This window comes from Eutrema salsugineum, unplaced genomic scaffold (genome assembly GCF_000478725.1).
Source record: "Eutrema salsugineum unplaced genomic scaffold, Eutsalg1_0 scaffold_16, whole genome shotgun sequence".
NCBI lineage: Eukaryota > Viridiplantae > Streptophyta > Magnoliopsida > Brassicales > Brassicaceae > Eutrema > Eutrema salsugineum.
In genome coordinates this window covers 791,006-808,198 of record NW_006256858.1, presented here as the reverse complement: position 1 = coordinate 808,198, position 17,193 = coordinate 791,006, and the positions used below count along the sequence as shown (strand labels likewise).

The window sequence follows — 17,193 nt, the reverse complement described above, 5'->3', positions numbered from 1 at the left end:
AAATTACCTATTGACTTGTGGAAATTTTGAGTCGATATTAGAAAGCATTGGAGATTGTTTGAAATTCCATCTTTCCAATTTCCAAAATAAAATTAATTTGCAGTTTATTATGAACCATAAATTGATATGTACTTCTCTTTCGATTTTTGTGTTTAATTAAAAACGAAATTAGTATAATTTAATTGTTTAATTTTCTCATAATTTTTTTGAATTTGATGTATAAAAAAATGAATGCTGATGTATCAAGTTTGTGAGACTCAACTGAGTTTTTATATAATAGATTTTGATATCATTTATGTGAATTTAAAATATTCAAATAATGTTTTCATAATGTACAAACGAGTACATGTAGTGAGATGATATTGTCGTCGAAAAAACAACTTTTTATTGTGTAAGAAACCGTATCCAGACCGTATCCCCGTGACCCGGTTGATCCTCCTCTTCTTCCCCAAAAACAGAAAAAAATAAAAAAACTAAACCCTAAAATTCCCAATTGCCGTCGCTCTCGTCTCACTCCGTTGTGGCCTCTCCGTCACTCCACCATCGACACTCCTCACAGAGATCTCAGGTTTTGCTGGAAGAAAGTTATGGAGTTTTCGTTACAGGACGACGATTTTGGCGGAGATTATTCCGCTACAAATGCCACCAGGGCTTCAGGTCTCACGTTAATGGATTTCCTCACATTGAATGCTTTCTCTATTGGTAGATTGGAATGGAATGATTCTCATTTTTTGTATCCGTTTATTTTCAGGTAGTAAAAGAAGCTTCGGTGATCTTGAAGACGATGAAGATGATATCTTTGGATCGAAAAAGGTACCTTTTTGTGATCATAACAACAGCAGTGCAAGTTTTGGATTCTATATATTTTTCGTACTTCAATTTTTGCTCACTTTCTTAATCAATGATGCGATTCCCCTCATGGGTGTTCTGTGTAATTTTCCGAGTGTACTACTTCGTGATTATTGGCTTCTTTGACATCACTTTTTCTTAGTTATTCTTTTATCTCGTATCTTTTACTATTAGTTCGGCTTATGAGGAATTTGTTGTTAATCTTCATTCAGGGTCGTACGAAAGTGGAGGAAGCTGCTCCTGGTGTTGCAACTGGGATGATTTTGTCTCTCCGAGAGAGGTTATTTATCAAATTCTTTTTTAAAATGTTTTTGGATGCGAAGCTTACGAATATGAATGCCATCTTGTCCTCGAATTTAGTCAAAAGTAAAGAGAGAGTGTTTGCTTTGATGCATTTCTCTAACCTTATTTTGTCTTCTCTCTCTCTGGCAGTCTTCAGAACTGTAAAGATGATCTTACTTCATGTCAAGTATTGTTACTATTCTCTAATCTATTTAAACTATATTCTAACTATGTTTCTACTTTTTGTATCTAACTATTGTTTTTTTTGTGTGGTCAGAATGAGCTTGAATCAGCGAAAACAGAGATTCAAAAGTGGAAATTAGCGTTTCAGAACGAGTCCTTTGTACCGGCTGGAAAATCTCCTGGTTAGCTTCTCTACGCAGTGTTGGTTTGCACATCTGTATATGTGATGCTAACCCTTGACAATCCCAAAATGATTCTGTTTGGTAATGTTTTTCTTTCAGAACCTAGATTTTTGATTGACTACATCCAAAATCTGAAATCTTCTGAGAGATCTTTGAAAGAACAGGTTGGTATTGAGTAATTTGTTGTGTATGTAAGACAGCCTTGATTGTCGAGACAGGCTCTGATGGTTATTTCTCATTTCAGTTGGAAATTGCAAAGAGAAAAGAAGCTTCATGCATTGTACAATATGCAAAGCGGGAACAAGAAATGGCCGAATTGAAGGTAAATCTCAAGTACCTCATTTTTCTCCACATCTCTTCCTGTCTGATGCCTCCATTGACATGATTTTAGAATCGGTCGCTAAATATTCTTCGATTTGTATTTCTAGTCAGCTGTTCGCGATTTGAAATCTCAGCTCAAGCCGGCGTCAATGCAGGTATACATTTTTCCCAAATGTTTGTATCATCCAGTAAGTTATACAATTGTGCCGGCAACACAAAGCATGGAAAAAGTTCGTTGTTGAAGACTTTTCTAGGCATAGTCCTTCCACTTTTTATGCCATAATTTTCCTTTGAGGATGGTCATCCTTGACTCTGATTCATGTAGAGGGAAACTTTCTCCTAGCCCCGTAGTTTTCTCTACTCTGAATACGATGATAAGCGCATGTTTCTTGGCATCTAATTGTTTAGAAGATTGAAAACAGAGGAAATGGCTATAAAATCGAATTGTGTTGGTCATCTAGCAGCTCTTAATAATCAGATATAAGTGTGTTTGAATTATTCTGGCTTAAATATGTAGGCGAGGAGGCTGTTACTGGATCCAGCAATTTATGAAGAATTTTCACGTCTGAAGGTGTGTAACTAATCTTTTCTAGCCGTTGGCTACTATCTACCCTCTGAAGATTGTCATAAGAATATATGTCATAATATATTTCCTTATATACCAAACTTGTAGCTACTAATCAAAGCTTCTCATGAGTTATGAATGACTCCTCAAATACTTATAGCTATCACTGCCTTCATGAATGGAATTTGTTTTATTTCTCTTAGGTCGTAGATACAGCTGCGGATGGAATACACATTTTTCTATTAGCATCAACGAAGAATGAGAAAATGAATTTTGACATCATGTTTCTGGTTAATTTTTAACAACAGAATCTAGTTGAGGAGAAAGACAAGAAGATCAAGGAACTCCAGGATAATATTATAGCAGTTACTTTTACCCCTCATAGCAAGAATGGCACGATGCTTATGGCAAAGTGCAAAACCTTGATAGAGGAAAACGAGGAGATTGGACACCAAGCTGCTGAAGGAAAGGTATAGGTTGTTCTGTTCTGAGTCTATTTTTATTCGGATTATAGAAGATCTGATTCCTTGTAAAACGTGACAAAACTGATGCCTTTCTATGTTCATGTGGTATGGCAGATTCATGAACTAGCGATGAAGCTTACAATGCAGAAATCTCAAAACGCCGAACTTAGAAGTCAATTTGAAGGTAAGTCACATATTGATATCAGAGATTTTGTAAAGTTGGAATTTGGATTTGAGAGGTTTTGTGGAATGCAGGACTGTTCAAACACATGGAGGAATTAACTAATGATGTTGAGCGATCAAACGAAACGGTGTTGATCCTTGTCTTATCTCTTCTTAATTCCCTTAAAAGATTCTTTTTTTATTGGTTTTGTTGGAAATGGGATTTTGAAGAGACGAAGCTTATGATGATATTCAGGTGATAATATTGCAAGAGAAGTTGGAAGAGAAGGAGAATGAGATAGAGAGAGTAAAGAAAGGGATGGAGGTTGTTGTGTCTGATGTAGGTGACAAGAAAGATGAAGCTGATGACAAGAAAGATGAAGATGCAAAAGATATTGATGGTGGAGAATAGGAAATTAGCTATCAAAGATGTTTTGTACATTTTGAAGTTAATTACGATTTTCTTCGTTATATCTCAATAATTTTTGTTTCATGAAACTAAAGTGATAAATTTCATCAGTGTCTATGTTAGTTCAAGAGTTTTCTAATATCTTCAAAGCACGAAAACACTATTGTCCAACTTTCCATAAGTGTAGGCTTAAACTAACCTGATGTTCAATAATCAATATACTAAGAAAAAATCTCTTCTCGACTCTTCTTCTTCTTGCTTATGTGAAATATCTGAAAAAATAATTACTCTGTTTTTTTGGAGATGATCTTATGCATTAGTGTATTAAATATGAATTTTTAAATTTCATTAAGTAAGTAGTATATTTTCAATTACTACACTAACCACTAACCACTAGGTCATTTGACACGTACGAAGCGTGCGAGGAATTCAAAATCAGGAAGGAGCGGGAAAACAATGCGACGTGGAAGCATCTTAGCGAAAGGAGCGAACAGTCTCCATTGATCAGATCGAAAATCAATAAACAGTATTTGGGATTTGGGAGGTTTTACGCAGAAAGCAGAAATGGAGAAGTACGAGAAGCTAGAGAAGGTTGGGGAAGGTACGTACGGGAAAGTCTACAAGGCGATGGAGAAAAGCACAGGGAAGCTCGTGGCTCTGAAGAAAACCAGGCTCGAGATCGACGAAGAAGGTATCCCACCTACGGCGCTTCGTGAGATTTCGCTTCTCCAGATGTTATCGGCGTCGCTCTACGTGGTTCGATTACTCTGCGTCGAGCACGTTCTTAAATCCCCAGCCAAATCTCAATCCCCCAAATCGAATCTCTATCTCGTTTTCGAGTACCTTGATACCGATCTTAAGAAATTCATCGATTCGCATAGGAAAGGTCCTAACCCTAAGCCACTTGAACCTTCTCTGATCCAAAAGCTCATGTTTCAGCTCTGCAAAGGCGTCGCGCACTGTCACAGCCACGGTGTGCTTCACCGTGATCTGAAACCACAAAATCTTCTTCTGGTGAAAGATAAAGAGCTTCTTAAAATCGCCGATCTGGGTCTCGGTCGTACTTTCACTGTGCCTCTCAAGGCCTACACGCACGAGATTGTTACTCTCTGGTATAGAGCTCCTGAAGTTCTCCTTGGCTCCACTCATTATTCAACTGCTGTTGACATTTGGTCTGTTGGTTGCATCTTCGGTTAGTCTTTTGTTCATGATCTTTTGCTGCCTATTGAATTCTCGTCTCCCTTCTCAATCTCGTTCTCTGCGATGTGATTCTGTCTTTATGTTTGTTTTCATCTTTGAATTTGTACAGCCGAGATGGCCAGGAGGCAAGCTCTTTTCCCTGGTGATTCTGAGTTTCAGCAATTGCTTCATATCTTCAGGTAATTTGCCTCTCCTTTGAATTTGTTTTCTCCGAATTTTTTGGCCTTTTTGATACTTTTTGATACAGCGAGCTAGCAATTGAAAGAGATACACTTTTTGATACTGTTTTTGGCTGAATTCAATCATTTTTTCCGATTGAGTCTTGTGTAGTTAGCAATCTTGTATAGAGACTAGCAAGTATCTTACAAATGTTTTTTTTTGGGTTGATGGAGACTGCTAGGAACACCAACTGAGCAGCAATGGCCTGGTGTTTCCTCTCTGCGTGACTGGCATGTCTACCCAAAGTGGGAGCCGCAAGACTTAACACGTGCTGTTCCATCTCTTTCGCCTCAAGGAGTTGATCTTCTCACGGTATTTAACTGCCTGATGATGACCATACCATATGTATATTGTTGCAAAATACGCTCTAAAAGAATAAAGATCCTGTTGCTTCTGCCTCCTCTTTTTCCTAAGCTAGAAATTTTTGTTAATTGTCTTCTCCCTTTCATCTGATTTTGAGCTTATGTTTGCAGAAAATGCTCAAGTACAATCCAGCCGAAAGAATTGCAGCAAAAACAGCACTTGATCACCCGTATTTTGATAGCCTTGACAAGTCTCAGTTCTGAAAGCGAAGACGCATGTTGATTGCTGAATCTGTTGTCATCGTCTTGGTGAATTTCATTTCTGTTATTTTCCGATCCGACACATCAGTGTCTCATGTTTCGATTAGAGATTTGTAGTCTTGCAGAAGAAACTACTGAAGTTTGTTTTCTCAAGTGAATGTAAACACTCATTGGTGTGGTAGCAATGAGATGATTTTTAAAGATTGCTTGTTTTTGTGTAATCATACAAAATTTGATGCTCAACTTTATGAGGACATTAGCTTGAAGCCTTGACGGGTCTTCCAAAGAAGCAGAGATTCTTTGAAGTGAAATAGAAGGGTCTTCAATAGAATTTTGTCAAACCCAAATGTTACGTACAATGATATTAGTGTACATAATTGGCATTCTGACTCACAAACACATGCCCAAATAGTTCACAACAACACAAATGGCTAGCTGTTCAAAGATAACTAAGTTAAAGAAATTGAACGCTACACACAATTGAAGGAAACCTTAAAATACAATAGAAGTAGTAGTGGCTAACGCTGAGGATGTGATGTGATGTGAAATCAATTGGACCACACATGAACAAGGCCGTGTCTGTTTCCTGTGTATATCTCATTGCGTTCTTCGTCATAGAATAGAGCGGTTATGTCTTCTAAAGCTTCAGCCACAGCGTTTCTTCTTTGCTTTGAGCTCTTCCCAAAACAACTGCTACTACTGCTCTCATCTTCTTTTGGAGGTCCACTGCTTGATGTTATCTTAGCTAAACATTTCCCAGTCAATATATTGCTGATATTGATCGATCCCGCTGCACCAGTAATAAGTCAATCAGTGAGATTAGTTAGTTTAAAGGGTATGCATCTCAATGTGGAGGCTTATTATATATACTTACCATTTCCTTCTATCCACTGATCTTCCGTATCTGCTTTGCAATACGAGATGATCAGATCCTGATCACTTGTTATGTAGATATTATTTGTGTTACAGTCCGGATGCCATAGAAGATGATCCTCGAAGGAAGTCACGAGCTCTCCGCGGAAATTCCACACGGAAACGTTTCGGTTCCTGAATGTTAGAAACAGCTGGTTCTCATACAGAAATATGAATGCAGATGGTGTCATGAACTCAGCTCTGCTAACTTCCATTAGATCGGCATTTCTGACCTGCGTTTACAAATCAGAAACAATTCTTTATAAATAAACATGGAAAACAGAAACTGAAGCATTGATTTGAATACGATAAAAATTAAGCTTACGTCAAGGATTTGGAGATTCTCATTCTCTTGCTTAACAAGAAGTTTCTCATTGAATTGTTCAATGAAATCAACTTTCTTATTCCGGTGAAGCAAATGATTGAAGGACTTGAGAACTGTGCCATCTTCTATCGATAGAATTTTCAAAGGAACATGACTGGTAGCTCTCTTGAAGATCAATAACATTATCCCAGGACTGATGCAGGAAAAGAAACAGGAGTTAAAGGTACACATAACTAAGTCACAAGTCTTTCAGTCCATTCTAGTAGACAGAGCAGTCAGATAAGTAACTTGCTCAACATTTGCAAACAGGAAACACAAAAGGGCTAAAGAGAAATGGATAAAAGTTACCTGATTTTAATTTCCTGGACATGTTTATCTGATATCGAATATAGCATGGTGTAGTTTTTCAGATCAAAAACCTTGTACACACTGCAGAAACAGCTAATGGGCTGAGAGGAAGAAACTTGTAGTCACAAAGTTTGGAAAGTGTAGACCAGAAAAATAACCTGTCCTGCGCAGAATAAGTAAGCACCTTTCCATTGACATCATCAAACTCTACAAAACCAGGCCACTTCAACGATTCAGACTCAAAAAGGGCAAACCCTGCATCTGGCTGACCTCTCAGAATATACCTAATATTTAAACATAACCAGAAAGACACATTAGTTTGAACAAACCCACGAAAATAGACACTAAAATAAGAATGAAACGGAAGACAACATACTCGATTCTAGTGGATCTGCATTTCAAAGAGCTGAAATTGTCTGAAGCATAAACTGAAACCGTGATGAGAGAATCATTGTTCTTGTTGTAGAACAAGCTCCGGATGACTTCATCTGGACTTACATTTAAAAAGCATATTCTTCTGTTCGTCTCTGCAATTACATAAAGAATCCACAAAGGTAAAGCGTCTAAGTAACACAGACAAAAAAAAAACTGAAAGAGAAAGTAGTCAAGTTATCGCAAAGTACCTCTGCTGAAAGCTGCGCAGACACCAGAATGGGCAAGCGCAAAGACAATGTCCCTTGCAGCAACTATCTCGATAACTTTAGTTCTTTTCATCAAAAATGGTAATGCAACTAAACAATGTCCCTTGGGATCGTGTGTATCATATTGCTCCTGTGAGAAGAGCTTGTAATTAGTTACTGAATCGAGTTCATATCATTTGAAAAGTATAAATTGAGTAACTAATAAGCAGCCAAAAAGCAATTTCTAGGGTTTGAGAGAGAGAGAGATTTTCTGAATAACATAAATTAGGGCAAAATACAAAAGCTTGAAAAATCAGAAGAGCTACCACGAGACGCATGTTGCGAAATCTCTCCTGGGCGGTGCTAATAGAGAAAGCTCGATCCTTGCGAGATGAGATTTCTCTTCGTTGAAGCTTTTTAACGCTGTTGACGAACCCATCTGGTCGAGACCTCTTTTTAGCTACAACTCTTCTTCCACTGCAAGGTCTAGGGCTAGCTGTAATCCTTCTTCCTTCCATCTAACTTTCTCCTTGAAGCCCTAGAGAAGGTTTTCGAAATTTTTTTTGGATACCCTAACGATGAGGAAGAAGAGGGAATACGCGGCGCAGTTTAGCGGGAGCGAGAGAAGAAATCTCCAGAGGAAGACGAGAAGTGACGGCTACTACATACCCACTGTGACGTAAGACGGTAAGAGTTTGCAGATTCAGATTGGAATGGCTGATTCAATGTCTCAAAAGCTCTTTCCTTCAAAAAAATCCCAATTTCGAGCACGAACCAGCCTAACCAATCTGAATCATTTCGCACACAGCGATGTTTATTAAAAATAAAAATAAAATAATTACTCAAAACGACACGTATTGAGATTAATTTTTTTTTTATGGGTCGGATAACTCTATTGGGCTATTATGTCCCAATAAAACCTTATAAGGACAATCGTTAATTTACTTTTGGACTCGGAAACTAGTTTGGTATATTTCGTTAGAAAAATGTTTTCCAAATCCAAGAGTGAATTAACGAAGAAGAGTAATGCTTACATTTCTTTTTTTTCGACTAGTAACTTTATAGATTCTGAGAATCATAATCTTTTTACATTTTTACATTTCATTTACACTTTTTATTCAGTAACAAAACAGCTCTTTCAAATATGTTGAACAAAACTATCAACTAAGCATTATTACTCTTCGTTATGTATTGGCGAAAAATTGTTGGTAGAGTTCAAGTTTCCAGTAACACGTATATATTACCATAAACTCTCCGCAAATTACAAAACTTATTAAAAAAAAAAATCAAAAACATCTAGAACTTTTGAATTTTTGTTATAAATTCTTCAGAAAACCATTGAAAGTCTTGTTCATGACAATTTTTTTTTCGCAGTTTTCAATCTTTTATAAGATTTAGAAACAAAATTCATAAATCAATTATATAGTGATAGAAAATTGATGTATGGGCAAAAGTGTAGGTCAATAGAACAAATGGAGAGGCATGATCAAAAACATTTATAAGCGAGGAAGAATAATTTAACGGGCTTAAACCCAAAAAGTCATCCCCAGTAAATGAAGGAATGGGCCCAGACAAAGACGGTCAACTATTCATTGAACAGATGTAAACTACCACACGAAATTAGCAAAAGCGACGGATCTCATACATAGCCATGTGTTGAGTTCTACATCCAACCTCACTTTATTATTTTTATCATCTCCATCCTTCCACGTCCAGTTGTGAGAATTCAATTAATGCACTCGTTGAAAACTTTTGTTTTTAAAAATAAATTAAAATGATACATGTTTTGCTCAAGTAATCAATTAATCAATGAATTTTCAACGCTGCTCAACCTACAACTAATACTGTATTCTTGCATTGACCACATTTACTTCGTCTTATACATGACCGTCCACACCATCAGGAGCTTTTATTAAGCATCAAAGGTATAGAACATTCGGATCGTTTATTTATTGCCAAAAACTTTTTAAAAATGGTTAAAATATTTTATCCGTGACAAATGCACAAACAAAACCTTTTACTCAAATTTAAGAAAACAGAAATTCGGATATTTTATTTGACTTATATGTCATTAAGAATTTGGTTACAAATCCGTGTACAAATAGTCCCCTTTTGGAGGAAGGAAAAAGAAAAACCACTGAGAGAAAAATAAAAAACAAAAACAACTGCAAAAAAAGAGAAGAGAAGAGAACTAGAAAGCGTAACAGAGAAGAAGAAGGCGTAGAGAAAAAGATTATGAGCAGCTTTTCAATGAAATCTGATGATAAAAAGGAGAAGCCAGCAGTAGCCATGTTAGCTGCAGAAGCGCCCAAGACAAACGCTGCCATGGAAACGCAGTCTGCTAACGGCGGCGGTAGAAAAACGCGGAAACGCAACCGCAAAATCTGTATCTGCATTACTCTCCTTATCATCATCCTCGTCATCTTTATCGTCCTCCTAGTCTTAGCCCTTACTCTGTTCAAAGCCAAACGCCCAATCACCACCATCGATTCCGTAGCCGTGGATCGATTCCAAGCTTCCGTCGATCCACTTGCTCTCAAGGTCAATCTAAACCTAACGCTCCGCGTCGATTTCTCCTTGAAAAACCCTAACCGCGTCGGATTCAGCTACGATTCTTCGTCGGCGTTACTTAATTACAGAGGCCAATTGATCGGTGAAGCGCCTCTCCCGGCGAGTCGAATCGGGCCGGAGAAAACGAAGGCGATGAACCTAACGCTGACGCTAATGGCGGATCGATTACTCGCCGAATCGCAGCTTCTCTCTGACGTCATGGCTGGGGTGATCCCGCTCAACACCTTCGTTAAAGTCGCCGGAAAAGTAAGCGTTCTCAACATCTTCAAGATTAAAGTCCAATCGTCTACTTCCTGCGATCTCAACATCTCTGTTTCGAATCGCAACGTCACGAGTCGGCACTGTAAGTACTCGACTAAGCTGTGATTCTCATCTTCACTAGAAGAAAGGAATCTGAAAAGCTTTTAATTTTTATAGATCTACACTCGTTGTCTTCTTGTTTTGATGGGGTTTTGTTTGTTTTTTGAAATCTTTTGATCTTGTGTATGTATGTATTATTCGCTTTAGAAACAAATAAAATTGAAAAGGCATTGTTGTTTTTTTTTTTTTTTTGACATTTACGTTCGTATCAGTTCAGATCTCAAATTGATGATTCAGCAAAAGCATTAACACGTTGAGTCGTTACAAATCAACGTGTCAACGTAACAGATGGCTAAGTTTCTTTCAACTATTTCAGTAAGAACAAGTCAAAAGAAATCAGATTCTAATTACTGTCATAATAATTAATGGGGCAGATTGGAAGGAATTAGTTGGCAGCTCAAAGTTGCAATCAAAGCACTTCTTCTTTACTTTAATCTAGATATCCATATTTATGTAACTGAGCTTCAAGCTCTGCAAATATACAAACAAACAAAAAAAAAAAAATCATCCACAAAAACTACATTATAATTTTGTCATCAATCATGACCAAGCTTAAACGTAAACCCAGAGGTCCCAGAGGGTGCATTTGCTGCCCAGGTTCAGGCATCATCTTAACCATTATCTTCCTCATTGCCTTAATTTTGGCATGGACGGTTTACAAACCAAAACACCCGATAGTTCTGTTTCAATCCGCCACCGTGCAAGACGTGGCCTCGCGTATACCCTTGCCATTTGATTATCCAGCTCAATTGCACGCTTAGTCTCCAGGTTATTCGTGAAAAATAAAAGGTTCGTCGATCCTGCCTTGTCGTCTTATTCTACAAAGATTTTATATTGGGCGGAAAGATTGTGTTGGAAACAAAGACAAAGATCCCAGGGAAAATTAAGATATTTGGAGAATCTTCAAGAAACACTTGGTTTGCTATATCGGATTGAAAAATCCCCATCGACTTCCCTTCCATGAAAGTGCAGAACCAAGAATGTGGAATGAGCACAAAACTGTGAATTGACTTCATCTTCTGGTAAAGATATGTATGCAAAAAAAGTAGGCTTTTATTTCGATATATACTAATAAAGCTGTATTCTTCATTGTTCCCTGCTCTGCCTCTCTTTATTTTACTCTTGATACCTCTCTCACTCAACATTACTAACAGAAAACAAACCAAAACCTAAGAAATGAATTCTCTCGAGCATCCTCCTACAAAAACTCTTAACCAGGAAAACTTAAGAATCCATATATTTCCTCATCGTTCCAACTCTAAATCGTACCATAAGAAAGAAAAACACATTTTACCAAGTCGAATTTGAAGCTCACTAACAAAAATAAACGATCTCATATCTGCATCATTCATTACAAATCGAAGGTCGAGCAAATGTGCAATTTAAGGAGACACACTGAACAAAAAAGATAAGAAAAACAAAATAGATAACCTCAAACAAGTTCAATGTAAGCCATTGGAGCATTATCACCTCGCCTTGGGAGAGTTCTGATGATCCTCGTGTAACCTCCATTCCTCTCACCGTATCTTTCCGGAACCTCAGCGAACAAGGCGTGAACGATCTGCTTCTCGTAGATAAATCCCAGAGCCTGCCTTCGCTTGTGGAGAGAACCGTCTTTAGCCATCGTTATCATCTTATCAACAAACTTCCTCATCGCACTGGCCCTGGCTCGAGTAGTCTTGATTCGTCCATGCTTCAACAGCTGCGTCGTGAGCCCCCGAAGGAGAGCTTTCCTCTGGTCCGGTGGTCTATTGAGCTTCGGGACTCTCCTACCGTGTCTCATGGCGTAAACACGACCACCACCATCAATAATTTTGAACCCATCCTCAAAACTCTTCCAATCTGCGTTTGAAAAGCCGTAGCTATTTTGGAGATTCAATGGAGCCAAAATTGAAGCGATTAATATCTCTAGTAAAAGTGAAATTACCTGGAAGTCCGATTGAGAGTAGAGGGTTGACCGGAGAGAGACCAGAGAAAGAAGGGAGAGAGGGAGAAGAGACGGGGAGACGAAGAGTGACCGGACGGCGAGAAGACGAGGAAGGTAATCGGCAAGATACGGCGGAAGGAAGAGCTGATCTGAGAGAAGACATGCTCCAGACTCTACTGACGGAATCTGTAGGTGTCGCCATTGCCATTGGAATTGCCATTGCAGTGTGTTTCTCTGTAACAAAAGGGAAGAGACTCGAAAGGAGTGGAAACCTGAAAGGATAAGGGGGATAGAGGAAGAGGATTGTGTTTATCAGAAAACCTCCGAATGGGCCTTAATGGGCCTAAATAACAGGTTTTCCATTTGCCAATTGTATTTGGTCTGGGACTTGAGATCGGAACTTCTTTGGGTTTGGTAATAAGGAGTGGATTCAGAGTTGGGTTTGGTAATAAGAATGGATTCAGACTTGGAGGAGTTTGAGATAATTAAAACTCAGTATATCCTGAATTCGAATTAGTCTATGACAATTGATCGAATAACACCATACCAAATTTCTTGGCCTGAAAAGCTCACAACAAGAACTTTTTTTTTTGTCATTACCACTTACATTCCACCTTAATTCATTACAAATGTAGAAAATACTTTTGATTACTTGACAAAGTGCGTATGTGTAAAAAAGCAAGCAGTAGTCCTTAGTAATACATTTTACGGTTTATTTGTGTATAAACAACACACATAAAAATACTTTTTTTTTTACAGCAAAAGTAGAAAAATACTTTAATGTGAAATTTTCTCAGATTTCTATACAATTGTAATGAAAATATATTCACGGTTCACGGTTCACGGTTTGTATAGAGCAACCAATTATACAATTGCAAAGGGCAATAGCGACTTTTTGAATATGAACTTGGAGAAAGACACTCAGCTTTTTACGCCGAGAACTTTCATATTGAGCCGTGTGTTTGCGTTGTGAAGAAACTAATAAAATAAAATTAAGTGAAAAAGGGAAAATATGATCGTAAAAAGCGTGGATGGATTCTCTAGGGCTCACTGCAATGCCCAAGCCGGAAGCCATGCTATTATTATAAGGGCCATGGGGGCTAGTGTTTGACGTACAAAAGTCTAAAAACTGTCAGTGAAACAGGTCCAAAACTTGGTAGTAAAAAATAATATAATAAGAGAAACTTTTTATAGGAAAATTGTTAAAAAAAGGACAAAAGGGAAAAGATGGGGATGCAGATGAAAGCAAAATGTCAAACACTAGTTTCAGATTTTTATCGGGAACTGGGGTTTGACAGTTGGTGTAATGGACTCTTCAAAACATGTGCATCTCTTTACTTGTTTCGTCTTTGTATTTACTGTTTTAGCTCTACGTCTTGTCCAATTTCTCTCACATGTTAATGCCCCTGGTCCGTTGATAATAGTAATACTTAGCTTTTTTTTTTGTTCTTTTCCTGTTTTTTTTTTCTTTTTTTTTTCTGTATTTAAAAAAGAGAAGCGACTCCACTGAGTTCATATTTGAACGGTGGTGAACTTGTATATCACTCGGTCCAGAACTAACCATCTTTTTATTTTTGCGCATTACGGTGAGAGTCATGTGGCTCTACACATATTGAACATTAATTTTTTATTTTAGTTCTAAAAGCAACTCCAATTACAAGACCAAAAATTGGCGTTATTCTGTCACATCGGAGTTACTCTAAAACATACTATAATTTCTCAAACCCATTGTTTGACCCGACGACCGGGCCGGATACTTATCCATCTATCGATTAAGTCTTCGTGGATTATTAGTAAAAAAGTGATATTGCACCGGTTCCACGAAAATGAGCTAAATTATTATACACCAATCAAAATAATATTATCTTCTTGTTGTTATTTTGAGAGTAAGAGAGGGAGTGGGAGAGAGAGAGAGAGAGAGGGAGAGGTGGGGGGAAGAAACAAGATGGATCGGCAAAAGGAAGATGTCAAACACTCAACGACGAACATCTCCGATCTCCCACCTAATCTCTTCCCATTTACATTATTTTTAACCAAATTAATTAATAAAACCAGAGAAAGAGAAAGAGAGAGAAAGAAGAGTTAATAAGAATAGAGGTAGAAAGAGTCATTAAATGTATGAAGCGACATTCACAATAATTCGAAAGGAGGAAGACGAGCAAGATACGGCCACACTCTCAGTGTCCTCGTCCACCACAACGCAAAGCCCCTTTCTTCGGAGAATCAATCTCCAACCCACTCTCTTCCAAACACACACACACACACACTCTCCTTTCTTTTGTTAATTTTGCTTCCCCCTTTTTTCTTCACCTTCATCGGAGATCGTGAACAAGATCAACTAAAGAATCAAGAATCCCCCTTTTCTGTTTGGATTTTGGATTTTTTTTCCCTATTTATAACCATGCAATCTCACGACCAACCCTTCAGTCTCCATGGCGGATTCCGGCGATTTCAACGGCGCTCAGCCTCCTCATAGTCCTCTCAGAACCACTTCTTCCGGTAGTAGCAGCGCTCCTCCTCCTCCTCCACCTCCTCCCGTCATGGTGAGAAAGCGATTAGCCTCCGAGATGTCTTCATCTTCTTCCTTAAACACCCCTGACTACACCAACCATCGTCCTCCTCGCCGTGCCCCTCACCTTCTTGACTCCACCTACTTCATGACCTCTCCACCACAACCACCACCGCCTGTTTCCGCCGTGACCGTCGACTCCACCACTCAGCCAACGCCACCTCTCTCCGTCTGCGGCTTCTCCGGTCTTCCGGTTTTCCCTTCCGACCGCCGGACGGCGATGTCCATACAGACAATGGAACAAGACCCTTCAGCTTCTTCTTCTTCTTCACCTACTGTCTGGGTCGACGCCATCATCAGAGACTTGATTCACTCCTCGACTTCTGTCTCAATCCCTCAACTTATCCAAAACGTTAGAGACATTATCTTCCCTTGTAACCCAAATCTTGGAGCTCTTCTCGAGTACAGACTCCGATCTCTCATGCTTCTTGATCCTTCTTCCTCTTCTGACCCTTCTCCTCCTCAACCTTTCGACTCCATCACTCAACCTCTCTATCATCATCAGATCCCTAACAATCCTTCTCCTCCTGTAACGCAGCAACAACAACAACAACAACATCATAAGCCTCCTCCTCCTCCTCCTACGATTCAGCAGCAAGAAAGAGAAAATTCTTCCACCGATGCACCACCGCCAGAGACGGCGGTGACTTGTACAGCCACCGTAACAACCACGGCGGAGGCGTTAAGAGAGAGAAAAGAAGAGATTAAGAGACAGAAGCAAGACGAAGAAGGTTTGCATCTTCTCACATTGCTGCTACAGTGTGCTGAGGCAGTCTCTGCGGATAATCTCGAAGAAGCAAACAAGCTTCTTCTCGAGATCTCTCAGCTCTCTACTCCTTACGGAACATCTGCGCAGAGAGTCGCTGCTTACTTCTCCGAAGCTATGTCAGCGAGACTGCTCAATTCGTGTCTCGGTATCTACGCTGCTTTGCCTTCACGGTGGATGCCACAAACGCACAGCTTGAAGATGGTCTCTGCGTTTCAAGTGTTCAATGGGATAAGCCCTTTAGTGAAATTCTCACACTTCACGGCGAATCAAGCGATACAAGAAGCGTTCGAGAAAGAAGAGAGTGTGCACATCATCGATTTGGACATCATGCAGGGACTTCAATGGCCTGGTTTGTTCCACATCTTGGCCTCTAGACCTGGAGGACCTCCTCACGTGCGTCTCACGGGTCTTGGTACTTCCATGGAAGCTCTTCAGGCTACTGGTAAACGTCTCTCGGATTTCGCGGATAAGCTTGGCTTGCCTTTCGAGTTCTGCCCTCTAGCTGAGAAAGTTGGAAACTTGGACGCAGAAAGACTCAATGTGAGGAAAAGAGAAGCTGTTGCTGTTCACTGGCTTCAACATTCCCTTTATGATGTCACTGGCTCTGATACACACACCCTCTGGTTACTCCAAAGGTAAACACAATAATCATTACATTTTATCACTCTTTTAGATATCTATCGTATTGGAGAGAGGGATGTTTAAAAAGGCTTTCTTTTTTTGTGGGTTAATAATTGGGAATGAACAGATTAGCTCCTAAAGTTGTGACAGTAGTGGAACAAGACCTGAGCCATGCTGGTTCCTTCTTAGGAAGATTTGTGGAAGCAATACATTACTACTCGGCACTGTTCGATTCTCTTGGAGCAAGCTACGGTGAAGAGAGCGAAGAGAGGCATGTGGTGGAGCAACAGTTACTGTCGAAAGAGATAAGGAATGTTTTGGCGGTTGGAGGACCGTCGAGGAGTGGTGAAGTGAAGTTTGAGAGCTGGAGGGAGAAAATGCAGCAGTGTGGCTTCAAAGGCATATCTTTGGCCGGAAATGCAGCGACGCAAGCCACTCTTCTTTTGGGAATGTTTCCTTCTGATGGTTATACTTTGGTTGATGATAATGGTACGCTTAAGCTTGGATGGAAAGATCTGTCTTTGCTCACTGCTTCAGCTTGGACTCCTCGTTCTTAGCTTTAGTTTTCTGTCTTTTTTTTTTTCTTTTTTCTTTCTTGACAAACAATGCCCATAAATAGATTTCACCTGGGGTTTACTTTTTGTTTATGTGTTGAAAAAAGAGAGGATCCTTGAGTCTTTTGTTCGTTCCACTTGCACTCTGTATTGCTGCCTTATTTGGTGGAATATACATAGAAGTTGTTGATCCTGGAAGATTAGAAGAAAGTTGGGTG

At 39.1% G+C, this 17,193-nt stretch overlaps 6 protein-coding genes across 6 annotated transcripts; 4 read left to right on the top strand and 2 right to left on the bottom strand.

Moving 5' to 3' along the window:
- The first annotated feature begins 430 nt into the window (after positions 1-430).
- Positions 431-3,545, top strand: LOC18021326 (FKBP12-interacting protein of 37 kDa). Its single transcript, XM_006403546.2, has 13 exons — positions 431-657; positions 752-813; positions 1,062-1,129; positions 1,282-1,318; positions 1,409-1,496; positions 1,596-1,660; positions 1,741-1,818; positions 1,925-1,972; positions 2,335-2,388; positions 2,691-2,852; positions 2,961-3,030; positions 3,102-3,157; positions 3,265-3,545. Exons 1-13 carry the CDS (start codon positions 588-590, stop codon positions 3,418-3,420), a joined length of 1,014 nt encoding a protein of 337 aa, XP_006403609.1. The 5' UTR covers positions 431-587; the 3' UTR covers positions 3,421-3,545.
- Positions 3,546-3,886: 341 nt separating this feature from the next.
- On the top strand, positions 3,887-5,604 carry LOC18021327 (cyclin-dependent kinase B1-1). The gene is made up of 4 exons (XM_006403545.2): positions 3,887-4,609; positions 4,727-4,796; positions 5,010-5,148; positions 5,310-5,604. The coding sequence occupies exons 1-4, from the start codon at positions 3,982-3,984 to the stop codon at positions 5,400-5,402; spliced, it is 930 nt and encodes a 309-aa protein (XP_006403608.1). The 5' UTR covers positions 3,887-3,981; the 3' UTR covers positions 5,403-5,604.
- Positions 5,605-5,698: 94 nt separating this feature from the next.
- Positions 5,699-8,397, bottom strand: LOC18021325. The gene is made up of 8 exons (XM_006403543.2): positions 7,931-8,397; positions 7,608-7,755; positions 7,361-7,511; positions 7,143-7,268; positions 6,985-7,065; positions 6,637-6,829; positions 6,274-6,544; positions 5,699-6,189 (listed from the first exon to the last, which is right to left on the bottom strand). Exons 1-8 carry the CDS (start codon positions 8,120-8,122, stop codon positions 5,948-5,950), a joined length of 1,404 nt encoding a protein of 467 aa, XP_006403606.1. The 5' UTR covers positions 8,123-8,397; the 3' UTR covers positions 5,699-5,947.
- Positions 8,398-9,690: 1,293 nt separating this feature from the next.
- Positions 9,691-10,710, top strand: LOC18021324. Its single transcript, XM_024157638.1, has one exon. It carries the CDS (start codon positions 9,840-9,842, stop codon positions 10,539-10,541), a length of 702 nt encoding a protein of 233 aa, XP_024013406.1. The 5' UTR covers positions 9,691-9,839; the 3' UTR covers positions 10,542-10,710.
- Positions 10,711-11,823: 1,113 nt separating this feature from the next.
- LOC18021322 (50S ribosomal protein L17, chloroplastic) lies at positions 11,824-12,749 on the bottom strand. Its single transcript, XM_024157978.1, has 2 exons — positions 12,463-12,749; positions 11,824-12,377 (listed from the first exon to the last, which is right to left on the bottom strand). Exons 1-2 carry the CDS (start codon positions 12,680-12,682, stop codon positions 11,968-11,970), a joined length of 630 nt encoding a protein of 209 aa, XP_024013746.1. The 5' UTR covers positions 12,683-12,749; the 3' UTR covers positions 11,824-11,967.
- A 1,611-nt stretch (positions 12,750-14,360) lies between these two features.
- On the top strand, positions 14,361-17,165 carry LOC18021321 (protein SCARECROW). Its single transcript, XM_006403540.2, has 2 exons — positions 14,361-16,435; positions 16,549-17,165. The coding sequence occupies exons 1-2, from the start codon at positions 14,895-14,897 to the stop codon at positions 16,976-16,978; spliced, it is 1,971 nt and encodes a 656-aa protein (XP_006403603.1). The 5' UTR covers positions 14,361-14,894; the 3' UTR covers positions 16,979-17,165.
- Positions 17,166-17,193: the final 28 nt, after the last annotated feature.